At 43.2% G+C, this 20,820-nt stretch overlaps 1 protein-coding gene across 2 annotated transcripts in view; it reads right to left on the bottom strand.

The window, feature by feature from the left end:
• Positions 1-2,069: 2,069 nt before the first annotated feature.
• Positions 2,070-20,820, bottom strand: part of TSPAN8 (tetraspanin 8) — a 31,024-nt gene continuing 12,273 nt past the window's right edge. For both annotated transcript variants that reach the window (XM_087441933.1, XM_004429416.3), the window contains 7 exons: positions 20,394-20,456; positions 15,574-15,711; positions 14,039-14,113; positions 13,832-13,939; positions 9,503-9,637; positions 6,637-6,720; positions 2,070-2,352 (listed from right to left, as the gene is read on the bottom strand). In XM_087441933.1, the coding sequence (XP_087298059.1) occupies positions 2,299-2,352; positions 6,637-6,720; positions 9,503-9,637; positions 13,832-13,939; positions 14,039-14,113; positions 15,574-15,711; positions 20,394-20,456 (657 nt within the window). In that variant the 3' untranslated portion in view covers positions 2,070-2,298. The remainder of the gene's footprint in view (positions 2,353-6,636; positions 6,721-9,502; positions 9,638-13,831; positions 13,940-14,038; positions 14,114-15,573; positions 15,712-20,393; positions 20,457-20,820) is intronic.

Raw genomic sequence — 20,820 nt, 5'->3', positions numbered from 1 at the left:
CAACCAGAGAGTTTTGTTTTCCTGCCTGCCCTGACGGACATAGTCCTTACATCATTGATTTTACCACAAAATATCCTACATAGTGCCTGACACTAGGAAAAAGCACTTCCATATTCACTTCCTTGTCTATTTCTCCCAACAGCACTGTAGGGCAGGGCAAGGATACGACTTAAGGAGCACAGGTGTTGAGTCACTGAGATTGAATCACAACCCCTCCACCGACTGACTGTGTGACCTAAGAAACGGCATTTATGTCATTAGATCCCAGTTTCCTCCTCTGTAAAATGGGTCTAATAACAGTACTAACCTAGAGGGTGGTTCTGGGTTCAATAAGTAGCTCTATGTAAAGTGTTTAGAATATTTTTGGCTCATAAGAAGTTCTCAGTAAATCTAAGTATCATTTTTAGCTACAATTTATTGAACACCTATTGTGCATCAAGCACTTCGGTAGGTACTGGGGACGTGCAGACAAGAAAAAATTGATGCCTTTGAGGAGTCTCAGTGTATGAAGAGGCGAACACATGAACAGGCAATTATGATAAAATAGGGTAGATTTCTTAATAGACGTCCTATAGGAAAGCCAAAGACAGCAGGATCCACGGCCAGGGCTTGGGAGGAAATGGTCTACCAATAGTGTCTGCCCATAAGGATGTGGTGAGAAGAAATGAGATAATAAAAGCACAGTTTCTGGAAGAGCTCCTAGGACAAGGATAGGCGTCTTTATCTTCAATAGGGGAGCACAGAATGAGGTTGCCCAACTAGCCCAAGGCCCCCCATGTTCCCACTCCTTGCCACTCTGATCGACTAGATAATAACTGCCTTCCTTCCTCGTCCTCCACCTCAGAAGAGCAGGTTGAGTCTATTACACTTTCTAGAATGAGTATAGATTAGTACAACCACTTTAGAAAATGTCTTGACAGACTCTATTAAATCTAAATATATGTATACAAAGCAATCCACTCCTGCATATCTACCCAGAAATCAGTACCTGCATGTCCCAAAAGAGTACAGCAACTCTGTTCAAACCAGCGCCAGACTGGAAGCAAACCCCACGCCCATCGACAGGAGGATGGGTAAGCACACTGTGCAGTATAATCATGTACAGTGGATACTATGTAGCAGTGAGAATAAACTACAGTTGCACACAACAATGTAGATGAATCTCATAAACAAAATGTTGAGAAAAAGAAGCCAGAACATACTTTACTATTCCATTTATAGAAAGTTCAGAACAGGCAAGATGAATCTATGGTCATAGAAATCAGAAGAGTGGTTACCTTTGGGGAGGCATTTGCTGCTAAGGGCAGCGGGGTACTGGTAGATGTTTAACAACTAGCTCTCAAAATAAGAAAAAATCCCTGATTGTAGCATTTGCCAATTTCCGTGTTGAAAATACTCCCGCCGTCGTGGATTTCAAGCTGCCAGTGTGACGTCACTGAGTGCAGAGCTGAGAGGAGGTGTGCACGTGGACAGCCTGCCCCGGCGAGTCACTGTGAGCCGGCCCTCCTCGCACCGGGAGGGGGCAGGCGGGGCGTTCCCGTGTGCGGGAAATGTTCCGTGTCTTGATCTGGATAGTGCTTACACAGGCGTATACTCAAGATTTGTTCACTTTATGGTGGGTATATTATATCTCAATAGTAAGTAAAATGTAACATGTCTGTGAGGACTAGAAAGATAAAAGCAGTCATAACTGTGTTCCAGAAGATGATCCAGACGGTACCAGAGATTCTGCGGCTGGAAAGACAGCGCTCGGATCTTCTTGTGCCACAGTCAACAGAGAGAAAAGAGAAACCAGCAGTAGACTTTGGCATAGAGATGGAAGAGACGGCGACTGTTTTATCTGGATCACTCTCAGTCTGTCAGCTTGAGACCTAATTTGATCATCCCCAACGGTGGACACACCACATGGAAGACAGTGCCGCTTCTGAAAAGCCCAGATTCACTGCCCTAACTAACGGCAGCCCTGTCACTTAGAGACGAAGATCATCCCACTGGGTGGCTCCAGAGGGGCATTTTAAGCACAGCACCACCTGAACACGACAATCAGACACAAAAAAGCACCCATGTAAACAACGTTAGTTTTATTTTCAGTGAAAATGCACATTCATATCATTTTCCTTGTGTCACTCAAATCTTAAATATGTTCAATATGTCTGGAAGATATCTGTGGTCCAGCTAAATGAGACATTTTAGTAGGACAGCTGCTCGTAACACACAGCACTCAAATATTTGAAGTCACAAAGCCAAAGCAAGACTTTAAAGGAGTTTGACTGATGGTAGCTCGGCACATCTATGGGTTCATTTGTTCCCGATCTGGCAGTACAAGACCATGGAAAATACCAGACCAAGTATCTGGAAAATAAAATCACAGGATTAACATGGAATTTAAGGGAAAATGCTGGGACATTATAAATAGACAGAGAGAACATTACTTGTGATGAAAAGATTCTGGGTACTGATAGCTCTGATCCTATTTTTCTAAGTCACCTCTCTTCTCGGGAAATGAGACTCCAATGGGACAAAACAGCACTGAGAAAGCTCTCTGAGTATTTTGTGTTTTAATCAGGGTTTTCAGCTGACCAGTCTGCCTCTAACCCGCCCTATTGGATCGCACCATAGCGGCTGCCACCAGAGCATCCTGCCTCTCCGACAATACACCTTTCTGGAGGGTGCATGGCCCTGCAGCTCTGGGGAACCCAGGCCTCTGGCCTCTGGAGGCTGAATATACCTATTGGTTCCATAAAAGCGTTATGACCATCTGGTTTAGATCATCTGCATAAAAGTCAAGGAATCTAGAATTTCTCTTGCCGTATTTTTAGGCATTGCCAACAGAAATGAAAGAAAGTAAATTTTTTAAAAAAGCTTCTAAATCTATGGGGAATAGCTTAATTCAGGAATTTCCTTTGAAATGAAAAATCACAGCTGAAAATCTGGGCTATAATTTCCATCTTATTAAGTGCCTCTCCCAAGAATGAGGGACCCAAAACTTGCCCTAATTGGCGCTGCAGTTGGTGACGTGTGTGCTGTGGCCCTGATGTAGAAATGACAGCAGGGACTGTGTGTCAGATGGAAAGTTTCCTCCCCACCAGCCTCCTTGAGGGGACAGGAGGAGGGCGAGGTGCTGTCTATGTCGAGTCACGCCAGGGCTCCCCTGTCCTGAGTCCTGCTTACTCATTCTCTCCTGGGAACACTTCTCAGGGGAGAACTACTGCCCTATATTTCTTCCTCCTTAAAAAAAAGTAGACAGCAATTCTCTGCAAAAATAATGATTTTCATTCACAATGTTCTAAAAGTCAGGACTGAAATTGTCTTTTTCCCTTAAGTCTGGGAGATGAGTATGAAGAAAGAAGTAAGAAAATGGGCCAAATACTTGGACAAGGCAACCATCCTCTTTCACTGTCCCCCCTTTGAAACAGAAGCCCCCCCATCAGCAGACCAGACAGCTCATGTCACACTTCCTTGCATTTCTTTCCCTCTGAAAAGAAAATTTCTCATTCTTCATAAAAATAGGCAATAATTAAAAGAGATTCACCACGTGCCAATGCCGAGACTCAGGATAAACTTGCTGAGTCATGAGCACGAGGTCCCATATTTTGAAAAGCGTTGTAAAATCATCACTTCTCTCTTTCATCTGCTCTACTCCTGGGCTGCCATCAGGATGACTTTTATCCTACGAAGTGATGACTATTAGTGCCACTGGCTTTTTTTCTTAACTAAAGTGAGGAGAGAAAGTCCTGGCCATTTTTTTGTGCTTGTAATTTGCTGTAGTCAAATAAGGAGAGAGATGAGAGTCTAATTAATTAACTCAGAATAATGAGAATTCCAATGTCTACAGATAAAATTTTCTTACAAAATAAAGCATTTTGCATAGATTTCCAGCATCCTATCGAGAAGAACCCCTCAGGGATGTGGTCTTAACAGAGCCTGGGAAATAACCTCTGGCTCCTCCATCAGAGGCTCACCTAATGGACCAACGCCAAGGGGCTAAATGTGGGAGGGTGGGCTTTTTCATGCAGTATTTTTCTGTGGAGATAGTTTGAATATATTTGCTGCAGAGAGATATTTGCTTCTGTTTCCTTCTTGAAAATATTTATTGCAGGGGTTTTTCTTTCTAGGTACCTTTGTGTTTTCTTGAATTTGAACTTGGTGAACGGAGAAGGGAGACGCCTGTGGGTTAGGCAGCTAGTACTGTTGCCGGTAAGACAGACAAGTGTACGCTTACTGGATATATTTTTATAGACAGGATACCGGGAGACTATTTTCAAAGCTCCTTTTTGAATAAAAAGAGAGGGAATATAAAATGACTTTTTTTCTCTTCAAATCCTAGAGGGAGGGCAGGTTTTAGATTGAGGAAGTGAACAAAATTTTCAAACAGTTCTTTAAACCAAATCTATCATATCTACCTACAGTCTATTAATTTAACTGACACAACTCAAAAAATGGTTACATTTTATGATATTACCATACAAATTCCATTCCTATAAATTACTCTATGGAAGATTTCTATTAAGATATTTCCCTATACATATCTTTAGAACAACCAATAAAATATCTAAATATGTAACAAACTCGCGGAGCACACCAGTTTTATAACATACTGAAATGCTGTTCCTCTTGTAAGCTTATTTTCCATTAGAGATATTTAGATCCTTGGCAATTTGGTTCTGACATAAGAGATGCCCAATCTTCCCAGTTGACTACATCCTTATTTTCTCTGGCTTTGCTTTTGAGAAGCTTCTTTAGAGCATCTGTGGGTTGTAGCCAGTCATAGTCAATTGTCTGGATTTGAGTCTAACATGGAATTTGACACTTACATTGACTACCTCATTTAAAGCCTGCTTTTCAATCATTCATTTCAAGTCTGTTCTGCCAACATATACATGTGTGTGTGTGTGTTTTATGTTGATAAATGTCTGAGTGTACACATGTGGGATTCCTCACTCACCTCTAGGGCCTCTAGCTCATATTTCTAAATTAGGATGAACCCAGAATACAAAGCAGAGAAATAAAGGACATTTTACAAAAGGCAGAATCAAGAGAAATAGACCCACTGCGCAGCACCATTTGACTCTGATCTTATATCAGACATAAAGGAAAACAGCCACATCCACCAACAGAGAATGCTGCATTTTTAGTCTGTTCATTTGGGCTACAAGGAGGTACCGCTCAGCAGCCCAATTGGCTGCTCACAGTGCTCACCCTTTCTCAAATGGTGGGCTGGGAAATTCCACCAGGAGCCTAAATGACCACTGAGAACACTAAATGGCTTCTATTCCAGCTAAAATTCCTCTGTGGCAGTGATGTGGCCCTAACAGGATGTGGAACGCTGCCAGAAATCCCAGGGAGGCAGTTGTGCAGCATCGTGCGAGGAAGGCAGAAGACAACCAGCCTCGGAGGCACTGACCAGAGAGGCACCTCGCACGTCGGGAGGATTCTTGCCAATGCCCTGAAGTGGGAGCGTGCGTGGATTCGACTCACTTGATATCTAAATTAACCAAGATCTAGGATGACTCCAAAAGTGTTCCTCTGAGTAGTTTTATTTTGCCTTTTTGGCAAAGAATTTGGGGCCACGTAAAAAATATCCTTCAGGTTCCTAAAAAAAAAAATCATGCCAAGATATAAAGCTCTATAGTGGATGTTTTTTCAACGTCAATAATCAAGTTGATGAGAGTGAACGCATAAACCTCAAGCTTCTCTAAAAGCTTCCCCATGTGAGCCTGTATCCTGACAGCGAGGAAACAGAGTCAACTCTCCCTTGTCTTTAGAATCTGTTGGATTTTTCTAGAATGAAATAGCCTCATACTCCTGCGTTCGGCTTTTATTTTCTATTTCAAAATCAGGAAGAGAGACAAAAAATGGTGAAGGTTGTGTTTGGGCTTGTCTGGTGCTTTTTCTTTCAACTTCAGGAAACTTTAACTCTTGCGCTGGTTTTAAATGGGAAGGAATATCTGGGACTAAGAACTGTGTGGAAATTAATTCCATTTTTGTTTCCCAGTAGAGAGATCATTCAGAAATAACAGCCTCAGACTGCTCGGTTCATATGACTGTAACCCCCTCCCCAGACCCAAGGTGGATAGGGAATGCTGGGTGCAAATAGGGGGCACTGGGCAGAGATGTGGGGGCTGGGCACAGACAGGGGTGCGCTGAGTGCAGATGGGGGTGCTGGGTGGAGATAGGGGAGTGCTCGGCACAGGTAGGGGATGCTGGGTGCAGACAGTGGAGTACTTGGTGCAGGTAGAGGGTGCTGGGTGCAGACAGTGGAGTGCTCGGCACAGGTAGGGGGTGCTGGGTGCAGATAGTGGAGTGCTCAGCACAGGTAGGGGGTGCTGGGTGCGGACAGTGGAGTGCTCGGCACAAGTAGGGGGTGCTGGGTGCAGATAGTGGAGTGCTCGGCACAAGTAGGGGGTGCTGGTTGCAGATAGTGGAGTGCTCGGCGCAGGTAGGGGATGCTGGGTGCAGATAGTGGAGTGCTGGGTGAGGATAGGTGCTGCTGGGTGCACGTGTGGGAGTGTTGGCTGCCCAGCACTTTCCTGACGTGCCTGGTTTTTATTTGGCTCACTGTAAATATTTGCTAGAAGAATTAATGAACCAACAAGGAAACAAATGAAGAGTCAATAATGCAAGATTATACTGTACCTCAATAACTGCCAGTCCAAACGCGATTCCAATAACCACGAGAATATGTTTTGCAACTAAGTCTTTTATCAAGGAAATGCATGGCTGTTAAAAAAACAAAACATAAAAAGTTATCTTTAATCAAATATTTACCTTATTTTAATGGAGTTTTCTTTTTTTCATTGAGTTAACTTTTTACGTTGAACACACTCAACAAAAAGGAATTTGATTATTCCCACCACTCCATGATCTTCCCCCAAAAAGGTTGTAATTGTTGCAGTTTGTTCATATGTTAGAAAGCGTTTGAGGAGCAAAATTTTGCTTCAACTACCTAATTGCTGAATGTAAGGATCTTTAGTTACAAGTAATAATTTTATCCTGACTTCCAGTCATTCATTTCAGAGTTATCACCTTGACTGTGTGTTATTTAGGTCTATAATCTGCAGCAGAGAGTTCCCTAGTTTGGATTCCAGCTAATTAGTGCAAGTTTTCATTTTTAAAACAAGGTTTTTTGAAAATCCCTTAACAATATTTATCAAGGTTATTTTTACCTTGAAAAGAAAAAAAACATTACATCCACTATTATGCCCTTACTTTATATAAAAAAGAGAATTTAGAAAACTGACTCTCTGCCACATTTTTTGAAATTTATCCAAACCAGCATGCAATTCCAAGGTTAAAACTTTTCAGACCAGACCTAAAAATTCCAACAATTGTAAGTTATATGAATAATTTTAAAAATGGAAAAATACTACACAATGAAATAGTGGTATTGACTGTATTGCCAGAAAATATATCATTCCTATGAGAGTCTTACATGCACAAAGGGCCAACAAAATATTGCTATTTGTTAAGTAAAAGTTTTCCACAAGGCTGAGTAAGACAGTCTTTTCCTCTTCATTCCTGAGCATAATGGGTTTCTCCATTCTCGTCTGGTCCAAAGTGGTGAACATTACAGGAAATTATTATGTCATTTGGGGTTAACTGTGAGATTAATGATCATATCTACTGAGTCACGTTCATTATATTTGAGGAGTTTTCTGGCCCGTCCCCTCTAGATAACCAGGTTATCTTGGCAAAAGGGAGGGGAAAATAAAGAAACGTGAATTATGGCCATTCCAGATTTCTTATTTTTCCAGACTTCTTCCAAATGACACAAGGCAGATGGAAGTATTTTATGAATTTATAACCTTCCTTTTGGGAAACCGGTGTGGCTATCCACCTATATTCAGCTGAATTATGTGTGAATTTAGAGGGACTTTCTCTTATTTTTTAGGATAATGCTGGGGCTTTTCAAAATCTATCCTGAGCAAAAAGATCTTTCAGTTGAATCTTTCACAGGAGGCAGCAATCTGCATTCAAATTTACTAATGTCCTCATTATCCTGAGTGGAAACTACATTCATTTGCACCACATTATTTCCCCTCTTCCTTGTAGATACTGTGTCTAAAATTAGGCAGGCAGGAGGGGAGCAGGGAGGAATACAAACAGTGAGAATAAAACTTGTTAGCGATGTTACTTTGACGATGAAAAGTCGAGGCAGCTCTGAATCGGGAGACAACTTCTCCCCCGAGAGTTACTTTAAAAACCAGTAACAGCAGCGCCCCTCAGAACAGGCCCTAAACCCTTGATGAGATTAAGGCACAGGATGTGCTAGTCAGCAGGAGAAATGTATCCCTGAGATAATTCTTTTTTCCTGAAATGTCATTAACCTCAATAGCCATTACTAAACCAATGTGAGGGTTAAAATAATCTTCAGGAATTACAAAAATTAATCCATTGCATTATAACTGCTTTTATGGATCTCTCTCCCCAGGAGACTATAATCTCCTCAAAGTCCAGAACATGTCTGATTCCAGCAAGGGTCTGTCTGACACACAGTAGGCCCTGAAGAATAACGGCAAGTAATTAAACATTGATATTAATTGTCACTTTTGTATACATTTCTTCCAGGCAGAAGGAACCAGTTATGTGGAGCCCTGTGGTAAGGATCAGCTATCGGCTCCCCTAGGAAGCCATATCTGACCCCCTGACATGGGGTTAGATGGGTCCCATGACACCTTGTCCTCCCCTGTCCAAGAAATACTGAGAGTTCACTGGACTGAAGTTGCCCAATTATCTTTCTCTCTTCCCCATTTGCACCTCAGCTCATGCCTGCAGACTCTGTGCCCTGTTCAGAAAGGGATGGCGAGTGGCGCTGGGAGGCCTGGCATGTAGTGGGTGGTCAATAAATATTTGATGAATTAAGCAATAATAAGAAATATGACATCCACCTACTGACATCCACAAGTGATGCAAATATGACATCTACAACACGTAAAAGATAAACCAAGCTCTTTCAATTGACTTTAAATATCTGAATTCTCAACTCCTCAATTGCAGCAATAATTAGGCAGATTGGTAGGTACACTTAACATCCGGAGCCTAAACCCCAAAAGACCAAGTACTTTCTTTATCCCTATACAATTACTTGAGAAAAGGAAACTTCTAATAGGAAGAGAAAGCTTTGCTGTGAAAATATAGATTTCTAGAACTTAAGTTAAAATAGAAAAAACAGAGGAGAATAACAATTCAAGTCACCAAAGAGAGGACAAAATAAGCTTTTATCTGCTAGCCTGTACTTTGCCTCCCCTTGAGGTAGAATGTTTCTTTGATCTATTAACGTTGAGTTTAAATGATGCCAGACTCACAGAAGGAATGAAATACTTTGTTTTTTTTATATCTGCTTTTATCTTTAAATAAGGATTTCTTTTTTATTTGGGAAATTCCTGGGACTTTATGTCATGATTCCCATTGTAATGCTGCAATCTAATTTTTTGTAGAGGTTTTCAGTATGAAAAGAAATGAACAGAACTACTTACTGTGACAAATTTGCCTTAGTTCTCACCTGTTTGTAAATGGATTTATTATCATAAGTTACACAGGGCGAATCTGACTTCTCTGGACATTCACATGACTTGTAATATTGTTGAAAATTATTTCCCCAATCAGCAGCTCCATTGACCAAACCACAGCATTTAAACTGTTTGATGAAAAGTAGATATGAAAAGCAGTCACTAAAGAAGATAAAAACATTGTCAACACATTGACTCATATTCTTCTGAAACCATTATTAAGATGTTTCTTATACTAAAATATCATGTAAATCTCTTCACCCACCTCTCTGAATGTGGAAGCAAAAATGAAAGGATCTTCCATTTTGGTCTTAATATTGATGAAGGAAAAATAGGGTTGCAGATGCAAAAGTCTGAGAAAATTGGAGAGAAGATGAAAAACTCAACTTTAGGTTTTTAATGACAAAAGAGAGGGCAGAATCTGACCTACGCAGCCTAGATTTTAGGAAAGAAGCTTCCAAAGAGTCCATGAGAGAGTCAAGGTCTCTTTGAAGAACTTTTGCTCAAAAGAGATGAGAGGTTTTAAAAATGAAATTTCCATCTCATGATCTTTGATCACTTTTGGAGGAGAGGAGCAAGAGGATGTGAGGCATCTCAGAGGGCACAGAAGATGCTTAGTGGGACCCCCGAGAGATTGAATTTGTGGTCATGGTTGGGGAAGAAAAACAAGGAAGTGATAAGAGCAATGACTCAGGGTAGATGGCACATAATATTATTTAGATGAAAGAGAGAAGCAATTATCCCTCATCTTGTCCTATTTCCTCTTTTAGGGAGAAAACTCTTCATGCAGCAGGGAAGAAAAAAAAATTTCTGATGAAAATAGAACCAAGATGGGGCGGTTTTCTAGCTCAGATGCACCGCCACACCAGGATGGTGAAAGAACTTTCCCTTACTGGCTGTGTGACCATGTTACCCTCATCACTCAAATCTCTCTGTGCCACAGTTTCTTCATCTGTAAAATACAGATAATAATAGTTGCTAATGATAGATTATAACTCGTAGATTTGTTGTAGAGATAAACATGAGAAAACCCACTGTGAAGTGCTGGCCCAGTGCCTGGCTTGCAGAAAGCACTCGATATGAATTAGCTATTACCGCTGTCCTCTTTGTTTTGTGGTGGTTGTCGTTTCCATTAAGCTCTCACATGAACGTGGTCTGTTCAACATTGATATTGATGATTTAGATAAAGATACAAAACTCTTGGCAACTCTGCCATTGCTCTAGAGGTGGGAGTGATGATTAATACATTGGAGAACAGAATCGAGTTCCAAAGATAGTTCACACAATGGACTTAAACCAAGTTCTACTGAGGGAGACATAAGGACATAAAGTCTTGCACTTTGGCTTGAAGACTTAATTGCACAAATTTATGACTCACTAGACATTCATGGGACAAAGAGCTGGGGATTTCAGTTGGTCCCAAGGTCAATCAATATTAGCAAAGAGGGAAATCTTGAAACAACCTACTTCCCTGTTCCATGGTAGACATGATTAATTGCTCACTCTTTCTGATTAAACAATCTTGAATAATATTGATGCAGACACTCCAGACCAAAAAGAATGTAAGTCCTACCATATGCACTCATGGATCAGTCCATATGGGAATACAATCTACCCTGGGATTCCTTTTGGAAGCCCAAAGACGTACTTACAGAAGACAGAGTAGGGAGGCTAAACATGGCCTGATATCTGTCACCAGATGAGATGTGGGAGCAGCTGGGGAAGAGGTTGGCCAGGACTTGTTGAGAGTGTTAGAACAGCAGATGACAAAGGCACAGTGCAGTGAATGATGCAATGACCTCTAGACAAATAGTCACCACCACGAACCCCAGAGGGGCACACTCCAAGAGAAAGCCACTTAGTATCTACGACCTCTGTCCATGTGGGGAGGGCTCCGGTCACCCAGCCAGGGTTTGGGGTAGGAGTCTTTCTCCAAAAAACATTACTAAAAAAAGAAGTCCTTGGTGGATAAGAAAAAAAAAACCTCAGAATTGACAATAGAAAAGAACTATATATAGTCCTATGAACACAAAGAGCTTCAGACACAGGGTTTGTGTACGAGAACGGAAGTAATTCAGAATTGCGCTACAACCAACAGGAACTTTAGACCCGCATGGTTGGTGCTGAGACCTGGAATACCAGGGACAATGTACGGCAAGTGTGACCCAGGCCAGAGACCCAGTGGTCACCTGTGCACATCTCAGTCCTCTACAGGGAGGACCAAGGATGCTCTGTCCACCCAGTGGAGGAGCTGAGCTGTCTAAATTCTTCCTGCTTGAAGCCTGGATTGACCTGGGCTCTAGAGGGGGAAGGTCTGTGGAGGGAGGGTCAGGGGCTGCAGCTGTAGGGGAGCTGGGACAGCACAACAAGGGCAGGGAAAACGGGGACTGACATATTGGGTTTTGGCTCTTGGAAATGATGCTTTAAGCAGAAATGTTACAAACTGGAGTCTATCCAAACAGGAACTGTGGAATGCTCTGGAGAAAATGTCATCTGAGAGCTCAGAAACCAAGGGTGCTTCCGCTTGAAAAACAAAGCTTTTAGAAGTCACATGATAGCCATTTTCAAAGAAAAAGTTGGAATGTGTAGAAGCATCAGTAGATTTTCTTTTTCCTCTGAAACTCCGGAAAGAAGAACTAGGACTAAAGGACGTAAATTCTAGGGAGGCAGATTTTGTTTCACATTAAGAAAGAACACACTAATCATCGGACTTAGGTATAAATGGGAAGGGACAGGCAAAAATTGGTAAACTTTCAGCTCTTCAATATTTAATTAGAGAGTGGATGCACATAAATATAAAATACTTCAATCAATGAGAAGTCCGGTTAAATGTCCTATGAAACCCAGCTCTCCTCTAAGATACTGAGAATTTCTATGACATATGTGAAATGAATGCTACATATAGTTACTCTGATGGGAATTCTGAATTAAGAAGGTGTGGTGAGGAGGAGTTTCACAGAGTAAGTCATATTTGAGTCAAGCTTCAAAGAACATGTAGTACTTGGAAAGAAAGAGAAAAGTAGTAAGTACATTGATGGGGACTGATGCAAAGGCAGGAAGGCAGACTTGCTAAGGGTCCCTGAGTAGACAACTCTGGCTGACAGGGGGTTTTCTTTAGGGAGCAGTGATCAGTATGGTTCAGATGTTAGGGAGGAGCCAGATAGAGAACACCTCCAGTGCCTCCCCAGTTTTTACTTTACCCTAAAGACAGTGAAGCAGCCAAAATAAACAAATGAATAAATAAATAAGGGAGGGGCTAGTGTACAGATTAAAAAGAATTGACTAGTCAGACAGATCTGGGTTCAAATTCCAACCCCATCACTTGTTAGCTGCCAGATTTCTCTAAGCCCTAATCTCATCTGTCAAGTGGGAATAACGAGGATAATATTATTCATCACATGGAGTTGTCGTGAGAATTCAAGGAACCACTGAATGTAAAGCCTGGTACATGGTAAGTGGCAGTAAATGTCAGCTCTAAATGTCAGCTCTAAAAAATGTCAGTTTTACAAGAGAGGGGTGGGCACAAAGGCAGAGAGAGAGAGAGAGACTCCCCAAACACACCATCCTTCCAAATGGCAAATATTAAAACAGTTATCAATTTGGCCCAATCAAGGCTTAATCTGTCATAAACATACTTTCTTAATCTCTGTCCTTCTAAACTACTTCAGAACCTCCAAATAAGCTGGAAAAAAAATTAGAAATCTTCTTGGATTTTTCTCATTGCATGGTGATGGAATAATTAGTCAAAACCTGCAAAATGGAGACATCTTTCAATCTTTAAAGAATACACCTGTTAAGGGGCCAGCCTGGTGGCATAGCGGTTAAGTTCCAGCACTCTGCTTCAGGTCCACCGGTTCAGATCCCCGGCGCAGGCCTACTCTCTGCTCATCAAGCCATGCTGAGGTGGCGTCCCACATAGAGCAAGTAGAAAGATGTACAACTATGAAATACAATTATCTACTGGGGTTTGGGGGAGAAAAAAGGAAAAAGGAGGAAGATTGGCAACAGATGTTATCTCAGGGCCAATCTCCCTCAAAAAATATATATATTTTTTAAATAAAAAAAAAAAAGAATACACCTGTTAAAAATTATGTACACATGGGGCCAGCCCCGGTGGCCTAGTGGTTAAGTTCAGCTCACTCCACTTTGGTGGCCCGGGTTTGGTTCATGGTGTGGACCTACACCACTTGTCTGTCAGTGGCCATGCTGTGGTGGTGACTCATGTACAAAAAGAGGAAGATTGGCAGTGGATGTTAGCTCAGGGCGAATCTTCCTCAGCACAAAAGAAAAAAAAATTAAGTAAACACAGAATAACTAATTACCTCTTCTTGAAATTCAGACAGGGCTGTCTGGAATGCCTTTCCATTTTCACCTGCTGTGCTCAGAAGCTTTACATTTTCATAGAGAGTCTCATTCAGAACGCGCTCAGTCTGGAAATTGAAAAGTATTGTTAAATTATTCATTCCAGAAGGTCGCATTTCGATTGTTCAGACTTTTCCAAAATTATCAAATATAATATGTGTACACACCTGAGATTTGAAAGCAGCCCCTAGGATCCCCGCGGCCACCTGCAGGAGCAGGATCAGAAGCAAGCCTATGAAGAACTGAAGAGAAGAAAGGGAATCTATTTCACGTTTCTTTATGATACATAAACCATCCCCGGTGCATTCAGTGATGTCTTGGCACATTAGGGCAGGAGCAGTCAGGACCTTAGCACAGTTGGGGTATTAGCCACCCTCTTCATTTACCCCATCCTTTGCCTCAAGAAGCAAATTTTGGGGGCATTACTGCTCAGAAACATTTGCTGCAAAGACTGACCAAGGAAAGCGGTGAAAACGAGAATTTATTGATGGGTTTGTGGGCGTTGGTGTGATGTTGAATGGAGGGAAGTTTGAAAACTTAGATGACATCACTTGAATACCATCTTTCTCCTTCTCTTTCTTCATCAAACATCAAAACAAGCTTCAGAACTGACTTCAAAACAACGTTCACCACTATCAGAACCACCTGGGGTCTTGTTATGAGTACAGATTCCTGAAGCCCACCTCAGACCCACTGAAGCAGAAGTTGGGGGAGCACAGCCACAAATTAGTGTTTTTTTAACATAAGCTCCTCTAGTAATTAAATTTCCCAAGTTGCGAATGAGGCCTCATTAATCAAGGAGCAGCCCCCAGGGATGCTCTTACCGTCCCACTAAGACCATCTCTACCTCCCCTCGTAATAAATGGACAGTTAAAGATGTCTTCTGGGGGACTGACCCAACACTGATTTCACTAGAGAAACAAGTGTAGAGGGACTCTGATGAACTCCTACAGCAGGTTTATAGCTAATAAATACTTGATGATTTTCTAATATTTTTTCTATATCCACTTATTATTTTCTAATGAATACATTAAAAGTGAGTGTCTGTGGGTTATCGCAACCCGATCCGTCCTCCTCAGAGCTTTCTGAGTGACAGACCTGAGTATCTCACTCCCTGACAACTTTCTCAGTGTGGAGTGTCATCTGACCGTAGTCGACACTGAGACCCATCTCCCGTCATTTACTGAAAACAGCCTCTGCCACCTCCAACCACGCCCACAGCCCCGAGTTCCCCAGACGTGCCAGGTCTGTACCACAGGAAGCTCTCCCCTGGAAAGCTCATCCCACCCTCACCGGTAACAGCACCGTATTCACTTCTGCTTCTGGCTTGAGAGTCCCCTCCTCTCTCAGTGCCTTCTCTTCTCGGGCCATGCCCCTGCAGCTGACGTTTACTTGTCAGCCTTCCCTCCCGAGTTCTGTTGTGTTCGTGCCCATGTATCATGTAGCACAGGTATTGAGTACCTGGCACACAGCAGGTACTCAGTAAGAATGAGTGAATGAGTGACTAAAATTTGTCTTCTCTCAGGGTGTCCTCTAACCTAAGCTAAACACCAGCGAACCCTAGCTTCCACCATCGAACCCTCTGAACAGAAGTCCGAGTCAGAGTTCCATCAGTCTTGGTGAGTCCTGTGACTGGCGACGGAGGTGGGAGATGGTCCCCAGGCCTCTGCAGCAGGAGCTGGGGTTTGTCTGGAGAACTCACCAGGAGAAGCATGCAGCGGCTTTCCTTCATGGCACCGCAGCACCCCAGGAACCCCAGAATCATGATGATGGCGCCCACTGCAATCAAGATGTTCACAGCGACATAGGGGTTAGTGGCCGAGTCCCCAGAGCTGAGGATCTGAAAACGAAAAAGATCAATGACAGAACTTCCTTTCCTGATGTTCATCATTCCACAATTATCCACTGGGCCCCTGCTCTGCCCAGGCCCCGTCCTAGGACCATGAGAACCTCAGTGACCTGAATAAGCAGAGCCCCGTCCTCAAGGAGCTTCCATTCTACTAAGGTGTCACTTGTCTGAGGGATGTTTCCAACTTCTTATCTTTCTAAAATGATACATTGGATGTTGGATGGAAGAAATGCAAGAGGCTTTTAAAATGCGAATTATTTTTAAAAGATTAGAGGGACAGGTACTTTCACCCATGAAAGTTTGCACATTTTGTGTTTTATACCTACAAGTAGCATTGTAAAGCATGTGTTTTTATGGCAATTTAATTGTTTAAATCATAAAGCCCAAGTGCCTCAAACTACTGGTAAATCTATCAATATGAACGAATCTCAAAAAACACTATATTGAGTGAAATAAGCCATATTTAAAAGAGTGATCGCTATATGATTCCACTTATGTGACGTTCAAGAACAGGTAGATCTCGGCTATGGTGAAGACATCAGAGCAGACTCTGAGCAGAGGAGGAAGGAAAGAAGGACTTGACTGCAAGAGAATATGAGGGAATTATATGGGTTAATAAAAATACTCTGCATATTGATTGTAAGTGTGATTACACAGGTCTATACATTTGCCAAAACAAACAAAAAATTTAAACTAAGAAAATAAAATAAGTCCAGTCCCTGATATTCCATATCAATTCTATCTCCTTGTTCCCAGAAGGTATATCCATGGAGTTTCCAGAAACTCTTTACTTTGCCTGACTGTTAAGTAATGGGATATTGCGGAAACTCGCCCAGGAGCCTTATGATGGGCTGGGCTACCCACCCTGCCCTGATTCAGTTCTTCTCCCACACACCTTCTCTTCTTCATCACCTTCACAACACCTAGCCTCAGCCTACCCCTGGTCCTCAGATGTGTCCAGAAGTAAATCACAACTGAAAAGTGAACCGTGTGCCTGTTAGACCTGTGTGTCACCTGGAGCGCGTCTGTCTCCAGCGACCTCTGTCTGCTGGGCTCTTTTGAGGCGGAACACCAGTTCTCACACTGGCTTGGAGACCATGAATCTGGTATAGAATCTGCTGCACAGCAGGTAGGGCAGCTCCCTGAACAGGAAATGAAAAGAAACGCTACTATTTGTGATCTTCACGTTTTCAAAGACATTTTTTTTTTCTTTTTTTTTTCAGTGAGGAAGATCAGCCCTGAGCTAACATCCATTGCCAATCCTCCTCTTTTTTCTGAGGAAGACTGGCCCTGGGCTAACGTCCGTGCCCATCTTCCTCCACTTTATATGGGACGACGCCACAGCATGGCCTGACAAGCGGATCCGAACCTCGAACCCTGGGCCGCCGAAGTGGAGCGCGCGCATTTAACTGCTGCACCACCGGGCCGGCCCCTAAAGACTTGAAATCAGCTCAAAGCCCAGAGGAAACCTTTGTTGGACAAGCAGTAGGGCAGAATGTGCTGAAGTTGTAAAAGCATTAAAACAAAGACCTATATTCAAGTCAGTGTCCTTGTATATAACACGTTTCCAGCCCTGGAACGGTCAGCTAAGCCTGCTGGGCCCAAGTCCCCGCTTATGAAGGGAACTGGGTCAGCCTCTGTGATCCTTTGTCTCTAAGAGTCTGCGCTCACAGATAAGGTTTCAATTTACATATTTAGAAAGCTCATTTAGGGCCGGCCCCGTGGCTTAGCGGTTAAGTGCGTGCGCTCCGATGCTGGCGGCCCGGATTCGGATCCCGGGTGCGCACCGACGCACCGCTTCTCTGGCCATGCTGAGGCCACGTCCCACATGCAGCAACTAGAAGGATGTGCAGCTATGACACACAACTGTCTACTGGGGCTTTGGGGGAAAAATAAATAAATAAAATTAAAAAAAAGAAAGCTCATTTATGTCCAAAAGACTTTTGTTTGTTTTTCAGGTTTTTTGTTTGTTTGCTTGTTAAGATTGGAGCTAAAAAGTCAGTTTTGTTAATAAACGGCCACAGCATCTGGGTCAAAACAGATCATGACAAAAAAGCAGCACTAGGAGACCGGCTCGCCGCAAATCTGCTTCACCAGAACAGAGCGTGGCCAGTGCCGCCAACCCTGAGGTCTGGGGGCTGGAGCCTCTCGGCTGAGTTGTCAGGACTCCGGGTAGATGGCCCAGATGTAGAAATAGTAGGTCAAGTATCTACACGTGAGGCTGGGCAGTGTGGCCAGCTCTCATTCTGCAGGTAATGACACACTTCTGAGACCAAGGTGGGCAGAGACCCACCGCCAGTCTCGGGCCAGAAAGCAATGCGCTGGCTGCCTGGGGGTCACTGTCTCCAGGGCAGCAGAGTCTTACAAGCTGTCGGATGAGCGGTGTCTGCGCGTGTCTTAGCACAGGAGGAGTTCTAAAGGAAGAGGAGTGACTGAGCCCGGGGAAAGAGGCTCAGGGTCCCCTGCAGATCGTAAGGGGTCTCCTGGGACACGATGGTGTGCTTTGTCCTGGTGCTGAGTGTGTCCCGAGGGGACACTTCAGCACAGAGAGGTGGAAGACGTGCACACAGCCGCACCTGACAGCCTTCTTCCCTGCGTTTGTGCCCCTGCTTCTCCTCCGAAAACTGCCACCTCTGTTTCCACCACTGAAATTCATGTCTACACACACTTTGCACACTTTGGTCCTTTGCACTGACTTTGGATAAATATAAGCCGAGCCAATTTCACACACACCAGGCTGGTTACTGTGCCTGGCAGAACTGCCTTTTGTCCAGGGTTAGAGGCTGACAGAGTAACTAAAGATGCTGTCCAGCGCTATTAATTCATCCTTATCCCCAGATGTGCAGTAACACCCTCTCAAGGACAACAGTTCTCCTTTAATACATTCAATGTGTGTCGTTTCTTAACAGACTAAACACGAAATTTGTTTACCAGAAGCACTGCGGGGAAAGGAAATGTTCCCATGTCAACCAGACAGAAAATAATAAAATAAAACACAGGCTGCACACACATCTTAAAAAGGCCAAAGCCTCCCCCAAATACGTGGCTGCTAATCTCTGTGCTTAATTACGAGCCTCAGAGTCAGACGTCAATCTCCGGACAACAGAGACTCTGCTCATCTTCAAATACCTTCTCGGGTCACGCCTGGAGCCCACGGCCATCAGGAAGCCACAGTTAACGTTTATCAGCATCAAATAGTAAATGATGTCCTGACGGATAGGATGTTACCAGAAGGTGCCACACCAGCCCCCCTACCCCAATATCTTCACCTGGTGAAGCCCAGCTCCAGGAGCAGCTCCCAGCTGCTGCCACCCTCTGGGCTGTCTGAGGGTTGAGAACAAATTATAAAAGAAAGAGAGAGAGAAAGAGGAGGAAGGAAAGAAGGAAGGAAGGGAGGAAAGAAGGATGGGAGAGAGGGAGGAAGGAAAGAAGGAAGGAAGGAAGGAAGGAAGGAAGGAAAGAAGGAAGGAAGGACAGGAGGGAGGGAGGGAGGGAGCAAGGAAAGAGAGAGAGAGAAACAGAAAAGTCCAGTTGACGAAAGGAATCAGAAGAGAGGTTAATTTGCTTTTAATCTTTCTTTTACCTAGGCTGTCTCCAAAGGCACTTGGCTGCATCATACGTGTAATAAGTTTTTACGGAAAAGGTATTACCTTAATTGCTGGCTTAATATATCTTAATAATTACCAAATAGGAACCAAAATTCCTCTTAGAGAGGGAAAGTTTACTTGGCAAGGCTGCAGTAGTGGTAGATGTGACCCTGAGGGGTGGTGAGAGCCCAGATGGCAGAGAACAAGAAGGAAGAAGAGGAACTGGGGGAGAGATACTTCTGAGAAGAAGGCAAGAAAAGGATGCAGGCAGAGGAGCCAGGAGATGGTGTGGGAAAGCTAACAAAACAACCCTCCCACAGCCTCACCCTTCCTTCCCACATTTGTGACCCCGTCGTACAGGACAGAAACAGCAAATGAGGAAACCAAAGGTTGGAGCTGGAATTAACTAGACGAACTAACCTTCCTCCAAACCTGTGGAAATCTTGGTCAGAGCTGTGCACAGGGCTGGAGTGGTGTGTGGTGGGTGACGGGTTCTTCTCCGTAGCAAGAAGCTAGACATTGCCAGCCACCCACTGAGCTGCACCCCAGTGACCAGACTCCTGCTGTGACAAGGGGTAGTGCCAGGTGCCACAGGTAACCACTTTACTTACAGCACAGAGCAAATCCTTCTTCTCCACAAGAACTTCTCACCTTCCTTCCCTTTAGACCACTCCACCTTGGGATCAGTCAAATGATTGTCAACATGAAAGTTGTTCTTGGTGGGGAGGAAGGGTGGTCTGTATCCTCCAGCTATACTCCAGGCTGGTCTTACGCAACTAACGAAGGAGTCTGATTTCCACTTTGGCCCCTTCCCACCTCCACTTCCATTTCCATCTTCCTGTTTGGGGAATAACACCTTCTCCGTTCTGCAGAAGGACCGATCCATGCCTGGCACAGTGCCAGGCCTATAGTGACTAATTTTGATTAATTAAATTGAATTAAATTATAAAATCACATGTCAGCACAAATGATTACAGGAGGCAGTTAAAGAAAATGCTATAGAAATATTTATTACTATTACTGTCATTACTTTCATCATGAGAGAAATAAACTACTTTGAGAGCAGAGAAGCTTATATTTATTTACCTCTTGACCATCTTTGCTTACTCGTATCCAGATTGCTACTGCCAGGATCAGGATACCACATAGCTGCAGGAAAAAAAAAAATGTTAGTGTACAAGGAAGATAAACTGCAGCTCTCATTCCACATATCCCTAACCACCTGGTTACAATGTTTATCATCAATTATATATTATGACCCGAAAGATTTAAATGAGGCATATTCATGTGCGGATAATTGCCAAAATGTTGCATCGTAATTGGGAATTTGACAAGGATAATTCTGTTTCCCATCCACAGTCCATTCACAGGTCCAGGACAGGAAGTCATCTCCACCACTGGGGAGGGAAAGATGGTTTTCCATGTTTCAGCTCTAACTCTGTGTTTGCTAGATTGTAACCTACGAAAATAGTCACAACAGTTGAAAGACAAAATATCCTTATTATGTCCCTGG

The sequence above is a fragment of the Ceratotherium simum genome, chromosome 17, assembly GCF_057802395.1.
Source record: "Ceratotherium simum simum isolate JZ-2026a chromosome 17, ASM5780239v1, whole genome shotgun sequence".
NCBI classification, from domain to species: domain Eukaryota; kingdom Metazoa; phylum Chordata; class Mammalia; order Perissodactyla; family Rhinocerotidae; genus Ceratotherium; species Ceratotherium simum.
The sequence above is the reverse complement of the archived record's forward strand: the minus strand, read 5'-3'. Positions and strand labels throughout refer to the sequence as shown.